The sequence below is a fragment of the Suillus paluster genome, assembly GCF_016628075.1.
Source record: "Suillus paluster strain FC165 chromosome Unknown EDB91scaffold_60, whole genome shotgun sequence".
Classification (NCBI taxonomy): domain Eukaryota; kingdom Fungi; phylum Basidiomycota; class Agaricomycetes; order Boletales; family Suillaceae; genus Suillus; species Suillus paluster.
The window spans coordinates 69,769-85,834 of NW_024537620.1; the positions used below are offsets into that span (position 1 = coordinate 69,769).

The window sequence follows — 16,066 nt, forward strand, 5'->3', positions numbered from 1 at the left end:
GAACGTTCTTCAGGAGTGAGAAGGCATTAGCGTGTTGACGCTGATGAAGCTTAGCACTGCCAGGAAGAGCAGCGCTGGCTAGTGCTGTTGCATGCTGAATAAAGCTTGATTGCGGGCGACTCGGAGTGTCAGAACTACCCTTTTTTTTGGCGGCGCGAATCTCAAAGTCGTGGTGTAAAATACAGTGGCTCAAAAAACTGTCCGCATGTTTTCACATTTTTCACTATCTATGATATTGTGTGAGAATATACAAACACATCAAGGACATGCTGGTACCACATTGTAGTACTACTTCAGGGCTTCCAATTGAGCCCTATGGCGTGGGAATCGGTCGAGATATGGTGGAGATATAAGGCTTACAAAATGATGACTCATGTGGACAGTTTTTTGACTCAAGTATTTTACAGTGACAATCAGGTATTCCAGTACATTGTGTGACCTCCCTTGGCTTTAATTACTACCTCTATCCTTCTAGGCATACTCTCAATCAATTTCTGGCAATATTCTGCTGTAATCCTTGCCCATTCCACTGCTACACTCTCCCATAGCTCCTATACTCCTTTAGAGGGGGTTTCATAGGCTTGAAGCTTCTTCTTGAGTGTTCCCCAGAGATGTTCAATGACATTGACATCAGGGGACTGTGCTGGCCAGTCAAGAACATTGATAATATGTTCTTTAAACCATTGTCTGGCTCTCCTAGATGTGTGCTTGGGATCATTATCCTGTTGGGAAATAATGTCTTTTTCATCAATCCCTGATTCAGCTATGCTAGGCAGCAAGTGGTTGTTTAGAATGTCCACATACTGCTCAGCATCCATCCTCCCCTCAACTTCAGCAAGCATACCCACACCATTCCATCCCATACAGCCCCATACCATTAGAGAACCTCCTCTAAATTTGACAGTCTCACTAACCTCTCTGTCTGTTAAAAAATCCCTCTTCATTTTCCATACATATACCTTCCCATCTGACCCAATCCTATTAATTTTGGTCTCATCTGACCATATAACATGCTTCCAATCCTCTACAGTCCAGTTTTGATGGGCCAAGCCAAAGGTAGTCTTCTCTGCCTATGTTTGATAGAGAGAAGAGGCATTTCTTCTTTGTTACTGCCTTGAGATGAGCTGCCTTGAGAACACTCCTCACAGTTTGTGAAAAGACAGTGGTGGTGATGGTGGAATTGATATAATGGGTGGCTTGGACAGCATTATTAGCCTTTCCTGTAGTGATATGTTGAATGATAGCCCTCTTATTAGCAGAGGTGGATGTCCTCCACAAGAGTTTTCCTTGTCCAGATGGCTTTCTTTGATACACATGGCCACAGTAGACTTGCATACTTCAGTTCTAGAGGAAATTTAATGAGCAGAGAGGCCAGCACAGGACAAAGAGAGGATATTATCCCTTTGAGCAGAGGAGATGGCTTTCATGGTGATTATGACCATGACACATGACACATTTTGGTTTATATAGTTAGATATAGTTTTAAGAGTATGCCTAGAAGGATAGAGGTAGTAATTAAAGCCAAGGGAGGTCACACAATGTACTGGAATACCTGATTGTCACTGTAAAATACTTGAGTCAAAAAACTGTCCACATGAGTCATCATTTGTAAGCCTTATATCTCCACCATATCTCGACCGATTCCCACGCCATAGGGCTCAATTGGAAGCCCTGAAGTAGTACTACAATGTGGTACCAGCATGTCCTTGATGTGTTTGTATATTCTCACACAATATCATAGATAGTGAAAAATGTGAAAACATGCGGACAGTTTTTTGAGCCACTGTATGTGGAGGACGAGCGGAGCATTGGATGCATGAGCCAGTCAGGACCAAAGGAGCTGGCAAGGCCTGAGACCCCGTTGGATCCACCTGAGGAGCTAGATCTAGGTATAAACAGTATTAGGGTGATCAACTTGCCTCGAAAATTATAAAGACTCACAGCGATGGGGAGGCTGAATGCCTTCAATGCGGCACCGCTCTGTGAAGTGTTGAAGGTGGTTTTTGGCTATCTGCTCGCAGAATCCTTGCACAAAGAGTGAGACGTCCCCTCCAATCTGTTCTGGGTACTCATGAAGCTCGCGGGGAGTGACGTAGACGTCGACGGCAATCTGTTCAGGTGTCAGACTGTCTCTTGCCTGAGACCCAGGGCAACGGATAAGCAGTGAGATCCCGCCATCCAGGCAGTCCTGCATACAAAGCTGCGACAGATACTACAGTGAAAAAATGTGCAGGCTAAGTTGAAAAAAAAACTCACTGCATCGAAAACATCCTCAAGTGCAGCTTCTACAAACTCCTCGTGTGTTATCATCCTCCATCCTGGGACGTCAAGACCTCGTTGAACTTGATATATGAAGGGTGAAGTCCACCAGCGGTCTTTGTGTGATAGTGGGAGCCATCTTGATGTGAATTGTGCCTAAGCAAAGCACGAGCTGCAGCTTGACGCTCCGCGTTGCTGAAACCCAGCGCGAAGGCGTCTGAATGCAGAGCTGCGACACTGGGAAGAGTAAAGCGTGGCTTTGGGCAGAGGTTCTCTAAACTGGCCATATGAGAAGACTCCTTGTCTCCAGCTTGTCGTGGTAGGGGTTGTTTCAAATGTTTTGGTGTTGACATGCTGGTAGGTTGAATCAGCGGAGAGTCACTGGAGGCGAAGAACAAGAATAGTAGGCATCAGATTGAGTAATGCGAGGCGCCTGCAAATGTATGCCAGTTCTAGATAAGAAAACCAATGTTTTAATAAATAACGAGTTGAGGTGGATAGAAAGAGAAATGAGGACTCAAGGCATGGTGTATATTGGTGCACTTAAATCATGCATTGTGAGTAGCCAGTGAGTGGTAGGGGGAGATCAATCAATAACTTGAAGGCCCTATGAGGTTTTGAGTCTACAACATACATATGATTCAGATACACTGATTAGGCTGCGGGTGGCGCCAAAACCCAACAGCACAAATCATCAATGCATCAACAGTAGTACTCGCCAATCTATTCAGCAACAGCAACCAGGCTCTAATTACTTCACCGCGAGTCCGAGTCTACTTAATAATCAACAGTTACTCCAGGTCAATCTGTTCTGCAACAGTTACTCCAGGTCAATCTGTTCAGCAACAGCTACTCCAGGTCAATCTGTTCAGCGGCCAGGCTCTTACTTCACCGTGAGTCCGAGTCTACTTAATTAATCAACAGTTACTCTAGGTCAATCTGTTCAGAAATGGCGGTCAGAAACAGTCACTCCAGGTCAATCTGTTCAGCAACAGCGGTCAGGCTCTGGCTGCCATGTATATCAAGGACCGCTACTTCAATATACTGCGGGACATGTCAGAATCTTGCTGGATCACATGTAAATGGCGAATTCATTTTATTTTTAAGAAACCTAATGCGCTAAGTGTGATCCAACAAGGTTGATCAAACCAATACATTGAACGACACCGTCATCAATCGACAATTGATACAATAAAATCAGCAATATCCTGTGTGAGCCGCAATTGCTCCTCATGCTCTAGTATACCCTCATCAGCATGCTCTGAAGTGATGATATCATGAGCGACACGATCTTCTGTGGAGATAGAAGCTAAGTTAGCGTATAAGTTTTTAAGGCAAACGAGAGGAACGCACCATCATCCCTGGCCGTATGTGGAATAGAGTGAGTCTCGAGCTCAGTTGTCGCGACAGCACCAACGCGGTTGCCAATGGTTCTAGTACCCGAAAAGCCTGGTTGAAGTGCGAGCTGATCCAACCGCAAAATGTGCACGGCATTGACAGCTGCGCGTGCTTGCCATTGCCTTTGGAGCTCGCGGCTTAACGGGGGGTTCGAATCTAGAAGATCAGTGGTGACTGCAGTCATTTGAATGCCTTCGTCATGAATGGCTGTGCGTAATCGGCAGATCTCGACATTAAGCCACATGATCTCCTCACGAGCGCGACAGAGTTTAAAATACTTCACTGTTGCTTCCCTATGGGCAGGCTTCGTCCAGTCGAGCTCACGAATGTCTGCGTGTGAATGACGGAGTAAATCAAACTCGCCCAAGAAACTATACTCAGTGATATTTTTCCAAGACAACTGCGGACGTGGAGGATCGAGTGCAGCAGCTTGCACATTGTACCAGTTGAGTGCATTTCGGATAGCATCAGAACGGCGCTGCAAAGCCTTTCCAATTTGTTGGCGTAGTTTGTAGCCTTATGATTACTTAGTTCTCAATATAACGAAATTGAAGATGGACCACACACCCATTCCAGAAAGTGATAGCTTTGAGAGTTCGAATAAGCACATGACGACTAAGCGTTCCAGTTCATCTAAAGCAGCACAATATTGACGCTGAGATGCCTGTTGCTTGTACTGATTGTAAGCTTCTCCGCCGACCACCCAACGTTCCTCGATCTGGAGTTGAATCTCTATATGAGCCGTAAACGCTTCCGCATTCTGTAATTTAGTATATGCACTGTCAACGCGAATCCTGGCCTGAGTAAGGGCAGCCGATATATGGCTTAGATCACCGGCCGCAATAGTTGTTAGTGCTTGGTTGGCAGCCTCTCGTGCCAGTTGCCACTCCGCTCTTTGTTGATTAAATCAGAATAAATCAACAGGGAATCACTAGACTTACCGTCGCTCGGCCAATTCACGTAGGAGTTCAACATATTGGATCTGGATAAGTTCTTTTGGGGGCGGTTCCTTGAGGCTGTCAAGGTATGCTCTTTCGTCGGAGTGGAATCACGTAAAATCACTGTCGGTTAATCCAAGAGCGTCTCGCAACACTGCAAGCTCAGCCATAAGCGTCTGAATTGATGTTAGTCCTTCTTGATAATGGTTCCGCAAGAAAGTGCCTGAAAATAAAATTAGTTAAGCTCAAAAGGTGACTTGAACCTTACTCAATGCGGCGTATTTATCTTCATCCCAGAACGAGAAATGCTCCTCAATGGTCTGGTGTCGGTGAAATGCAGATGCGTGCCTCGTACTTCGCGCGAGCTCATTTGAGGATGCGAACACGTGCTCGCACCCCTCGCCCTCAGTATGCCCAGTGCCGTCAATGTACATGGGGTGCCAATCCAACTGGCAGTGCCGATTATGAGCATGCCCGTGGAAAGCACCCACCATCATCCGCAAATTGAGGGCGAGGGCACGGGGTCCCAAACTACTGCTTGCCAGTGTCTTGGCAAACGCACACCCAATGTCATAGGCGCAACCTCCATTTTCACCCAAGACGGACATCAAATGATTGAGGAGAGCCAAAGGATATTTTGCCCTAGATACCATGAATTTCATACATGAAAATAGATAATGATACTAACAGTTCCCCGCTCCGAACCATATTGCAAGCAAGAAGCACAAACCGGTGCCAACAGGCTGTGATAAAAATGCCGGACTCGTCAAAAACAGCGAACATCTTCTTACGTTGCTCAGGGCCAGCATTTCTCCATCTGTCCGTGCACCAAAATTCGGATCCTTCCATTTCAGACGGAACATCACCCCAATCATCTTGTCTGGGATGGTTCGAGGTCTGTGCGCGGACTTCGTTCTGAAATGTATTGACGGTCGCTTGGTCGATCCAATAGTCCGAACGAGGCTGGCGTGAATCTTCTCGTGGTTCTAGGCCATATGTTGTTGAGGCCCAACGTTTGAGGCTATTGTTTCCGTCGACAGTCGCCAGCCATTCAAAAGTAAGGGAAGGCTCGCCTTCGAGTTTATACACACAACATGGACAAGAATTAAGAAGCCGCCAGTTGGGAGTGTTTCGTCCAAGAGCAGCATTGAGGCGAGTCTTCACGCAATGAAGTATCTCGAGATACACATCATATGCCGCAGAAAACTGCATGTTGAGATATGCGTGGTAAGGAATCTATGAACTTTGAGACAGACATACAGCAATGTATTTCAAGATGTATGTTGTGAAGATGGCACAGAGTCTTGCACTGTGCTTGGACGCTAAAACGAGGGCACGTCCGGTGAGATTGGCGGTATGCGGTGAGAGTTCGTAAGGAGATAGCGACTGTTGGATATAGTGGCGAACAACCTAGATAGCCATGATGAATTAGTGTTTCATTGGGATAAATATGGGAAGGTCGCAGTCGCAGTGTTGCTCTGCGGCGACCTGCAGAATGATTACCAAAGGCAAGTAGTCAACAAAGTTAACACGCACCAAATATATCAACAAGCTCGATATCAGCGAGCGATAAGCAATGGCTTCCATCAGCAATTATGTCATCTTCCGGGATACTTGGCATGCCATCACCTCTGTCGCTGATCACGATAGTCTAGATACTTGTTGACCAGGCGGTCAATCTGAGTATTCCAATGTTCGGTCTGGACCTCAATGCAATCATGACGCGTGCGAGGGTCCACATAACGACTAAAATGGATTACTGAGTGAGATCACAGCTTGAAAACAATGCGCACATACCAACCAGATAATGACGCAATGTGCTGTGAGAGACCATCAAACGCCTCATGTTCCCCACCCTCATAACTGAGGTCCAGTCCTTCCTCGCCTGGGGGTGCTGTATATGGCGCTAAGTCGGTGTCGAACCCATTATCCATCATCATGGTTTCAACCATGTCTCGCTCAGCTGATGTCATTTCTGCAACACAATTGTGAGAGTGAATTAGCAAGGTGATTTGGTTGGTGCACCTTGCAGTTGTTGCTGTCTTTTATGGTTTACCTCCTCCAAGCGCTCATTTTGTTTGCCAGCCGCTAGCACTTTGGAGTGCCTGCTAGAACCACTAAAACCATGCCTGATGGTGGCACGCGATAACCCTGAGACCTTCTTGGCCCTTGTACCGCGAGAGGCCATTGGGAAGCGATCTGTGCGACTGTAAGTAGAAATCGTGAACAGCGGGATTGCCCACTCTCACGTTAGTAGGAGACCTCTGTGTGACTGTAAGTAGAAATCGCGAACAGCGGGATTGCCCACTCTCACCGTTGACGTTGAGCCTGGAGGCGATGCGATGGTGATAACAATAAGGGGAGTTAGTAGGAGACCTCTGTGCGACTGTAAGTAGAAATTGCAAACAGCGGGATTGCCAACTCTCACCACTGACGTTGAGCCTGGAGGTGATGCGATGGTGATAACGATAAGGGAGTGGGAGACCTCTGTGCGACTGTAAGTAGAAATCGCGGACAGCGGGATTGCCCACTCTCACCGTTGATGTTGATCTTCGAGGAGGATGGGTGATGCGGCAGTGAAGGGACCTTAGCGTCAATGGCTGGGTGAAGGCAGAGCAGGCGTGTTGACGCTGATCTGCTCGTAGGACGGGTAATTCGGCGGTGAAGGGACCTTGGCGTTGATGAATGAGCTAAGGCAGAGCAGAAGTAGAGGAGAATGACCCCGTTAGTGAGCTCAACGTCGACAAGGGCGAGCTCACTGTTGATGTCGAGGAGAAGGTGTCGTGGGAATAGCCTACATAATTTAGGCTCTGTATATTCCTAATATGTTAATTAACTATATTGGCTCATTCTGAGAATACCTTACAAGGTAGCATAAGGTAAAACATTATTTAGGGCAAGGTTTAATGCTGGTGTTGGGATTTAACGCAACTAAGCTAAGTAATACTTAGCGAGGCGCTCGATCACCCAGTATAATAATACTTACTTATTGGGTAACCCAGGTGACTACTACACGTACTTAGGGGTACTCGGATGTCACAAGTCACACATTTTTTGTGACTGCTATGATTGAACTTCAACTTGAATCTAGATACTAATGTCTACAGCGCGATTTAAGCCCGAGGTTATGTGTTATTGACCTATGTCCCTTTTTGCTCACAGCCTTGTCACAGACCAGAACAACGACAGCGGGCGGTTGTTCCTCCCTGCGGTGCCCAATGTCTCGTCCCTCAACTCTGCCTCTACCTTGACCATCCCCTTCTCGAATACCACGCCATCCCACATAGAAATCCAGCTCTCTGGGTTGTGGCCGAACATTTCAACTTCGACTTTGTCAAATTCTTTTTTCACAGGACCCTTCTCTTTGGCACCTATGTGCGCCCTGAAAATGACGGAGCCTGGCTCAGCGGAGAGCAGGCCGGCGAAAGCACGGGCCATGTGCAGCTGTTTATCCTCTTTAAACAAGTGGAAGAAGGATGTTGCGTGAATTGCAGAAACACATCCGTGTAAAGGATTCAGTGAAGTGAGGTTGTTGAGGTCAGGACTCGGAGCTCCTGTTGTCTGCACGGATGCAGGCCGAGCTATGGCAAGCATTTTCGGGTCGAAGGCGTCACCACCCATGAAGTGAGCTGGAAAGGTCTCTGGGGACGACTTGAAGAGTTCATGCCCCAGATCCCAGAGTTCTGTGATAATTGTAAGTGATGCATTGGTCATGTATCAGGCCGTATGCTATGCTCACCTTGATGGAGATCGCTTCCGATAGCCTGGGCTGCCGGAAAACCATCAAGAACCGCTTCCCTGATGACATTGCCAACTAGTAAACCGTGCATCAGCATCATGTAGACACTAGGGAGAGCACATGCAGCAGCAGCCAATGTCAAGGAAAATTGCATTCTTGCGTTCGCGTCCGAGGCGCAAAACTTGCTGATAGGCACGTGATTCTCCCAGTCTGCATCTGAAAAGCTCGATGCTTGCGTATCAACTCAGCTCAAACGTGCACACAAACATACCTGGTAAAACCGAAAAGATAGATGCACCCATAAGGGGCAACCTAGCCGTGAACAAGTTATTTTTGTTACAGGCAGAACGATGGGGTGAGGTGGCTACCTACCTTGTATGCTTTCGCTTGAACATCTAATATATGTTGCTTCAGAGCCGCATCGTCTTCAATTCCAGTTAGCTCCTTGAAAAATGCGGAGTCTTCGGGGCGCAAGTTATAAAAATTTTCGTCAAGAGGAGGGAAAGAGAGCTGGGCCTCAATTTTTGCAGGCTCTTTGACCGTTTGGCTCATCTCGCGCTTCTTGTCGACACTGGGATCCATGTAGCTTGCACCCCAACAAAGTTCAATGCTTTAAATGCTTGGAAGCTGAACCCTGGTTACCTCGTGATAAACATGTCAGCGCGCCACGGGCCAACTGTAGGCTGTCTTAATTAAAATGATGAACTTATCCGTGACGGTCCGTTGCAATCGGTCGAGATCTGGATTTTTTCATACTCACAGCCTCAGGTCATGGACTCCAGACAAAAAGCCAAAAGCTTGGCCAGGCTTTTCTTTGCTGCGGGGATCGGGTATCCCCCCTTTAGGCTCCTGTAAGGGTCTTGGATTTAAAATTTCCTTTTCACAAGTCTACTTGATTGATACGTCCGACGTGCGGGCTTACCCGGCAGTCCCTTCGTCTTTTTGACGCACGCTCTGGGCGCTCTTTGCATGACGCTCATGCTGAGCAATCTCTGCAAAAGCAGAGATTCTAATCTATACCTAACGGTCCTCACCTTTTCTCGTTTGCTCGTCAGGTATGTTGGTGGTTCCATTTCTCACGGAGAGTACTCGTCTCACTTGCTCACCGTCTCATTAGAATCGTTTTTTTTTGTCACCCACCCTGCTTTTCACCCTTCCCGGTTTATCTCGCACGCTTCACGCCGATCTCTGGCTCCGTTTTCTGATCTCTTACGGCCTGATGTTTGTTTCTACTTAATTTGCACGCAGAATCTTCCCCCGCGCGCGGGGAATCTTTTTTGCGAATCCTGGGTACCTTGCGCTGAGACCAATTAGGAAGGTCTTGGTGTGGGATGCTGTGCTGCGGCGGTGACTGAACTTTGGCAATGGACTGAAGTATTGACTTTCGCAAACGGTCAGCAGATCTTCTCCACTGGGTTTCACTGGGTCACGCTACAGTGGAAGGCCAGGGCTGTACAGCCCAGCTAGCAATGATCGACAAGAAAGCGACAGCGGCGGGACACAGGGTCCCATAGACTAGAATGTATTGTTTTACGTAGAGTACTACTTTCAAAGACAGAAATTGGATATAGATTTTTTTAAAAAAAGAAAGCGACAGAATTTCGGTTCATTTACCAACACCCTGTATATATTTTTCTGCTACTTGCTGGTATGTTTCACCTAATGCCATAATGAATTTGCAATTAGCGAACCTGAATATGATGCTGTAAGCCCCACTAATATGGCGAGATCTTCAGATTTTGACTCACCCAGCTTGATTATATAGCTGTGCAGTCCAGGCCCAGGTACCGTTCGTGTTAATCCTCCTCGAGTATCCCTTTCCTTTTCACTCTCTACGTACGTATCCTGTGCATTGCGAATTGCGTCTTTGAGATATTCACTTGATGTACGACGTTTGGCTCGGAGGAAGAGTCGTGTTCAAAGGTTTTTTTTCTCGCCCAGCACTTACAGTTTCTGTGCTTCAGGAATTAGTGGTGTCGCAAATCCCCGTTCTCTAGCCCAACTCGTTGCAGGTAATGAGGCCTGATGCCGTCAAATCCGTCCAACGAGTCCCTCCTCGATCGATTTGTGACCCGCATAGCGGCAGAGCAGGAAGGGCTATTTTGCGCTGTTCGATTGCCACGGCCCTCCTATGATCCCCGACAGTCTCCCATGGTAGTGGGAGCTGGTTTCCGGGGAGAGTTCCGAGCTGCTGTGTATGACCGCTACCTGACCTCATTGCACAAGTGACAAGAATGTTGTGTTGCAGGTTCAGAGGAAAATGCCAACAGGATATCGGAATCGGGGTTTTTAAGCACCGATTTTGTTATACATACCGCCTACCACCCCTGCTGATTTCTGTCACGACCTTTCACGACCTGACTCTTCCGCGCGTGTCTTTCATTTATTTATATCATAGACGTAGTGTACTTACTTTTCGTTTGTTTACTATCACATCTGAGCTTTCCGCATGAGATTTCTCCTCACTCTCCTCCGCTCGCCGCCTAAGCCTTCACTCTTGCCCCATTGCAAATACGGCACCCGGCCCTTCTCTGCACCTGCAACACCGTTATTCGCGTCTGTAAAATCAAGCATTCCCCAGATAGGCAGCTCCAGCTCGCCCTTGACGATGACCCGGCAACGCGCAAGAATAGCGGGGGGAACCGGGGTGAGGACGTGCATATGAGATGAAGTGGGCGATATAGCGCGAATGAGGGCAAGACCATGACAAGTGGAGGTTGAAGGTACGGGCGGATGTCTGGCTTGGGTGTAGGGCAATTCTCGAGCGTCGGAGGAGTCGGAATATACCGGATCTTCGGTTCCAGGCTCGCATTCGACAAGGCCAACGATCGCGCCGTTTAAGACGTTGGAGATCTCCGAGGGAATCACGTCTTCGTATCCTGCGCCGATCAGGATAACTTGGTCAAATGCCTGGCTCCAGTCAACTTCATACGGATACCGGGCGCAGAGAGGGTGAGAGGTGTCCCATTTCATCGCTGTTACTTGACGAAATGGTGTTGATGGAGACGGTGTAATAGATGGGAATATGGCATGGAAGTAGGACAAGATATTGAAGTTGCGCTGGTCGACGGCATTAAAATGCGTGTTCGTCAGGCTTGGCGATATTGCTTCGAGGGTGTACTGAAATGCCTTGCTTGGCGGAGATTGGTTGTGAAGAGGTTCGTAGGTGAGCTGCGCGGTCGGCCATCCTTTCTCTTCTAGACCAATGATCTCGAATACGTGAGTAGGCTCCGCGAGTTCCTCGATCTTGGCATTCAAGTCAGCACCAAGACCCTTCGTCCATCCCATAGTATTGACCACTAAGGGAATTACGTCGGTGGTTCGTGTATCGGTTGACTCGTCATCCGGGAGCGAAGTTTGAACCTCAAGCCTGTACGTTTCGAAGAGCGCTTGGATGGCTGCGAGATAGTGTGCCGGACTGCATCGCGGTGAGGTTGCGCCAACGTAGTGCGCTCGGTACGGAAGGCTGGGATGAGTAGGGGGAGGGCCTAAGATAGAAAAATATATCGAGGGCTCTAGAGAGAGATATAGTAATCACCCACCAAATATCGGGCTGTCGAGAATGTTTAGAGCTACCAAACCTCCAGCTGTAAATTCGGATTGCCCTACATCGCATTCGAGATATGCGACGCGGTGAAATCTACAAAGTTTCATTAGCGGCATCAATCTACGTAAAACTGCAAACATACCTCGTCAAAAGCCTGTTCACAAGCGTCCGAGAAAAGGTGCTTTTTCCAGACTTTTTCGGACCCTTGACAACATATACTGAAAGTGGTGTGGGATCTGCTGAAGATGGCGGCGTATTTGCAGCGCTCAGGGCAACACTCCATGATTCAGGCAGCACGAACGGTAGCACGTCCCGTGTAGTGTGCGTCACCTGTAGGATTAAGGCGATAAATGAGCATTCCGTACGTTTAAAGATTGCACGCGTACCAAGTTCACGCCAGGTCGTATTACTTCCGCCGAGCTTCGCTGCCAACGCGAAGGATCAAAAACGCCATCGAAGACGCGACACACACGTCCGAGTCCTTCGACGCCGGTATCGAGCGATTGAATCGCTACTACAGCCCTACCGTGAATATTTGTGATGCGAGGAGGAAGGGAATGTGCATTTGAGTCGGGAGGTGCATCCGACGCGACGCATCGTAAGACGGGAATCGGAGCGGAACGAGGAGCAAAAACACGGTGAGCGACCTTTGAGGCAGACAACGTCACGCCGAGGATGGAAATAGACCCCTTCAAAACAGTAAGAGTGTATGCGCCTAAAAGCGCGAGGGTCTCCTCCCGGTCCATGCAAAGCACCGAAGTCTCGTTTTGCAAGCCCATGGCACTGACTTCATTGGGGGAGAGTTCGTAAATGTTGAGATCCCGAGTGGGTCTGAAGGAGGACAGCTGGGAAGGCTGGGATACCGAAGGCTGGCGATATAGTGGTTCCATGGAGACGCCTGGGTTTGGTCCTTCCTCGACCTCGGAGTCGTCAAACCCTACTGGCAGCTGTCCTTGAGCCTCCGACTCTGAATCCGAGCTTGATCCCACCATGATCACATCCTCTTCTCTCTCAAACGTGTCCTTCGACTCGAAATACCGAGTGGTAGCCCGCGCTCGCTCTGGAAGTACTCTAGCTTTCTTGTTGGTCCGTGATGAAATTTTTCCGTTGACAGAAGTAGTTTTGCGTTTCGAGGGAGGATTTGAGTTGCGCGTGGGCTCGGAAATAGAATCCGGTGGTGGTATTGAAGGCGTCGGTGTCGGCGAGGGCTGCTTAGAGGAAGCAGCTTGTGCTGCTCTTCGTGCTGCGATTGCGCTGAGCATGGCTCGATGGCTTGATCTGAAAAACGAGTCCGCCTCCTGTCCTAATGCGGTCAAGCGCCAAATTCTGCCACAGGCGTCAATGATTGCAATCCTCGTCAATCTCTTAGACTTGCCTCTAAGGGGAGACCAACGAGTCACGAAAACTGAAATCTATAACCGTATTACCAGACGAGCCCTATAGCGGCAATCAATTGTACTACATTGGTTAAAACACGTTAGTATACACTGGTACACGGGAGACGGAAAACCAGCTTTTAGGTATCAACAAAACTAGGTTTTTCAATGTTCCGCTCGGACAATCTAAACACCTCGAGGTATTCATTCACCTTGCCCCACCTAGGCTCGTCAGAGGGAATGCGCCACCACGAATATCTAGGTATTACTACCTCCTTCACTTTTGGAAAAGCTAGGGAGACGATGAGAGCAAAAGCTCTAGGATCTTCGACAGTTGTTTCCGCAAGCACGAGATGCTGAAGGTCGTTTGCGCCAACCATCGATGCAGGACGCTCCTCTATCCCCTCCAATACACGTGCGTCGATCGCTAGGTGAGCGCTCCTCAAACGAGGGCACTTGTTCACCAGTAAGATGAGGCCGCGCAGAGTGATGGGGGATGGCCTTACTCGCCCGGGCCCATCTCCGTCATTCAGGGTGATGTCTTCCAGGCACGGCCAAGAAGAGCCCATAACAGCTACCTCCTCGTCTGAGAATTGAAAGGATTTCACCATCGAGAGATGAAGCTCTCGCAACTTGGAGAATCGAAGCAAAGGTTTGATGGTATCCATATCAATGGATGCAGCTGGGGGAAGTTTGTTGGACTGGAATCGAAGACTCTGCATAGATTCACATCTCCGTTGATTTGACAAGGCACTGAAAAACTCCTGTAAACCTTGAAGGGACGACCCTTTGGTCGCATTGATACGCAAATGAGAAGGCGAGGGTTGGACAGTCTGAATAAATGCAGTGATGTCAGTCAGATGGCGGGAATTCATCCCAAAGCTCTTGATCCGAGAAAAAGGTGGAATCCGAGGGAGAGTAGGGTGCGGGAACTGTGAAAAATCGTACTGATGACCACTAGGGATAGTAAGGTCCAGTTCGGTCAACGATGGGTGCCATGCAATGAAAGTGATCGCCGCTTGGCTAAGTTCATCGCAACGAAGCGTCTGAAGATAGGGGAGTCCCATGATTACATCTGAGACAGTGGCCTTGATGCGCTCATGCGAGCCGTAACCGAAAAGACGGAGAGATGTTAAACGAGGGCATAAAGTGGCAAGAGGTGAGATAGACAGCGGAATATTGGGAAAGTCAACAGGATAAATGTGGATAGTAAGATCTGTCATAGATGGTACAAAGAAAATATCGAGGAGAGGGTAGTCTTCGGGGATGAGGTGGCGACAATCAAGTCGCTGCAAGTTTGGGAGGGGAGGCTGAGTAACGGGCTGCTGTCGAAGAGCTATCAAGACGTTGTGATAAAAGGGCACCTCTTCATGACATTGGGATATTGTCAAGGACAGGACTCGCGGGACATATTTCTGCAGAACCTCCCAATCACTGGCGTTCAGGATGTTCGTATGATCCTAGTAGTATTCGGCCGTTAGTACTCAGTAGGAACTCTGTTGTAATAAACCTACATCGAGATACCACTGATCGCCCGAGTGCGGTAAGCATTCTACCAAAGGATGAGGAAAGTACAGATCTCCCCACAACACATCCAGCGCGGGTCCGTGGAATATTCGGCATGTCCTCGCAAGAGCCGCAAGAGTCTTCCGCCCAACATCATCCCCTAGTACTGAATATTTCGCAGAGGGTTCAAGTTTATTGACATGGCGGAAGAGTATGTAAATGATGTCATCCAACTGCAAAGCGCAGTGCATTGTAGACCCGAGGGCAAACTGACGAGTTGAAAAGTCAGCAGAAAAGATGTGCTAGAAGCCGACTGTACTTACACTGTTTGGCGTGCTAGGATTCGCGGAGACTGCGATCCGTGAGATGGTGATACAGTAATTCTTTACAGAGATAAGAGTATCAGGAAGACTAGGAACAACCAACGAGAGATAGTCTAAGGAACTGGGACATGTCAGAGAATAATAACGCCAAGCGTAGACATCGGTTGATCAAGGAATCGGGTGCTTTAGCGAGCACTGGTATTTTGACCCGGCCACTGCACCAATCATGTGCGAGTTTTTCCTTCTAAACTAATATGGCTATCAATATGTGGAGAGACAATCTTGCATGACAGCGTCCATTGAAGACCTAGTATTATTGTCAGCGAGCTCTATTCGCTTGTGGAGCCAGTCCTCAGCATTGTATCCTCTGATACTGGGCCTACTGTTGTCATCACCTTTAACTCTGGCAAGTGGCAAGTATTGACCAAGTACATCTTTAATGTTGGTAAGAACTCTACCTGCGCGTTTCTCCAGAGTAGGAGGCACTGAAAGAAGACATCCCTGAGTATCGATTCCTTATTCTCTAAGCGATGGCGTTGGGGGCTTTGACACTGCGGGTATTCGGACTTGAGTATGCGCTCCGAATTGAACACAGGACAAAACGTACTCGGCTGGAAGTTGACCCGGGGGTGTGGAACATGCTCAGACCCACTGTATGTTGACAGTAGTGCTGCCAAGCTTGTCAAGATCTCCTAGTTTGCACGTGCGTCACACTCACACAGCGCTTTCTGGATACTGTGCAACTTGCGGTTTCTTGACATGCTAACGATCATCAGGTACTGGGCGGCGGTCTCGAGCGCGGGCCATTGTCACGTCCGTCTGAGTCAACGAAAGAGTGCTATTGATCCAAGTCAACAAAGGACGGAGATGCCTGTTATATGATGTGAAGGGTAGCGGAGGATATGATACCCAACAGGGGGAGCGCCGATCTGTCACAACAATTCATCCGCGCCTAGTCTTAATCAGCTACATCAAGCCTA

General features: G+C 48.3%; 6 protein-coding genes across 6 annotated transcripts; all 6 read right to left on the minus strand.

Moving 5' to 3' along the window:
• Positions 1-1,725: 1,725 nt before the first annotated feature.
• EDB91DRAFT_1251921 (uncharacterized protein) lies at positions 1,726-2,612 on the minus strand (the record flags this gene model as incomplete). Its single annotated transcript, XM_041323439.1, has 4 exons — positions 1,726-1,871; positions 1,942-2,200; positions 2,257-2,318; positions 2,369-2,612. 4 exons carry the CDS (start codon positions 2,610-2,612, stop codon positions 1,726-1,728), a joined length of 711 nt encoding a protein of 236 aa, XP_041173734.1.
• A 1,091-nt stretch (positions 2,613-3,703) lies between these two features.
• On the minus strand, positions 3,704-4,159 carry EDB91DRAFT_1012675 (uncharacterized protein; the record flags this gene model as incomplete). Its single annotated transcript, XM_041312443.1, has 1 exon — positions 3,704-4,159. A coding segment is annotated over one exon (456 nt), but the record flags the coding sequence as incomplete, so codon positions are not given.
• Positions 4,160-4,840: 681 nt separating this feature from the next.
• On the minus strand, positions 4,841-6,216 carry EDB91DRAFT_1058319 (uncharacterized protein; the record flags this gene model as incomplete). The annotated part of the gene is given in 4 exon segments (XM_041314148.1): positions 4,841-5,237; positions 5,284-5,831; positions 5,848-6,083; positions 6,132-6,216. 4 exon segments carry the CDS (start codon positions 6,214-6,216, stop codon positions 4,841-4,843), a joined length of 1,266 nt encoding a protein of 421 aa, XP_041173736.1.
• A 1,442-nt stretch (positions 6,217-7,658) lies between these two features.
• EDB91DRAFT_1330297 (uncharacterized protein) lies at positions 7,659-8,886 on the minus strand (the record flags this gene model as incomplete). The annotated part of the gene is made up of 5 exons (XM_041325348.1): positions 7,659-8,278; positions 8,335-8,409; positions 8,459-8,519; positions 8,602-8,646; positions 8,707-8,886. 5 exons carry the CDS (start codon positions 8,884-8,886, stop codon positions 7,752-7,754), a joined length of 888 nt encoding a protein of 295 aa, XP_041173737.1. The 3' UTR covers positions 7,659-7,751.
• A 1,772-nt stretch (positions 8,887-10,658) lies between these two features.
• EDB91DRAFT_702340 (Pre-mRNA cleavage complex II protein Clp1-domain-containing protein) lies at positions 10,659-13,294 on the minus strand. Its single transcript, XM_041328150.1, has 5 exons — positions 13,257-13,294; positions 12,268-13,207; positions 12,024-12,211; positions 11,877-11,974; positions 10,659-11,822 (listed from the first exon to the last, which is right to left on the minus strand). Exons 2-5 carry the CDS (start codon positions 13,141-13,143, stop codon positions 10,765-10,767), a joined length of 2,220 nt encoding a protein of 739 aa, XP_041173738.1. The 5' UTR covers positions 13,144-13,207; positions 13,257-13,294; the 3' UTR covers positions 10,659-10,764.
• On the minus strand, positions 13,274-15,021 carry EDB91DRAFT_1206239 (uncharacterized protein). Its single transcript, XM_041320706.1, has 2 exons — positions 14,772-15,021; positions 13,274-14,717 (listed from the first exon to the last, which is right to left on the minus strand). Exons 1-2 carry the CDS (start codon positions 15,012-15,014, stop codon positions 13,398-13,400), a joined length of 1,563 nt encoding a protein of 520 aa, XP_041173739.1. The 5' UTR covers positions 15,015-15,021; the 3' UTR covers positions 13,274-13,397.
• Between the last annotated feature and the right edge of the window lie 1,045 nt (positions 15,022-16,066).

Excerpts from the sequence above, each read along its gene's own strand:
- EDB91DRAFT_702340 (XM_041328150.1), bottom strand. The coding sequence starts at position 13,143 with ATGCTCAGCGCAATCGCAGCACGAAGAGCAGCACAAGCTGCTTCCTCT. Across the intron at positions 12,212-12,267 it reads TACGACCTGGCGTGAACTTG|GTGACGCACACTACACGGGA; the intron begins GTACGCGTGCAA and ends TTAATCCTACAG. Across the intron at positions 11,975-12,023 it reads GTGAACAGGCTTTTGACGAG|ATTTCACCGCGTCGCATATC; the intron begins GTATGTTTGCAG and ends GAAACTTTGTAG.
- EDB91DRAFT_1206239 (XM_041320706.1), bottom strand. The coding sequence starts at position 15,014 with ATGCACTGCGCTTTGCAGTTGGATGACATCATTTACATACTCTTCCGC. Across the intron at positions 14,718-14,771 it reads GCGATCAGTGGTATCTCGAT|GATCATACGAACATCCTGAA; the intron begins GTAGGTTTATTA and ends GAATACTACTAG.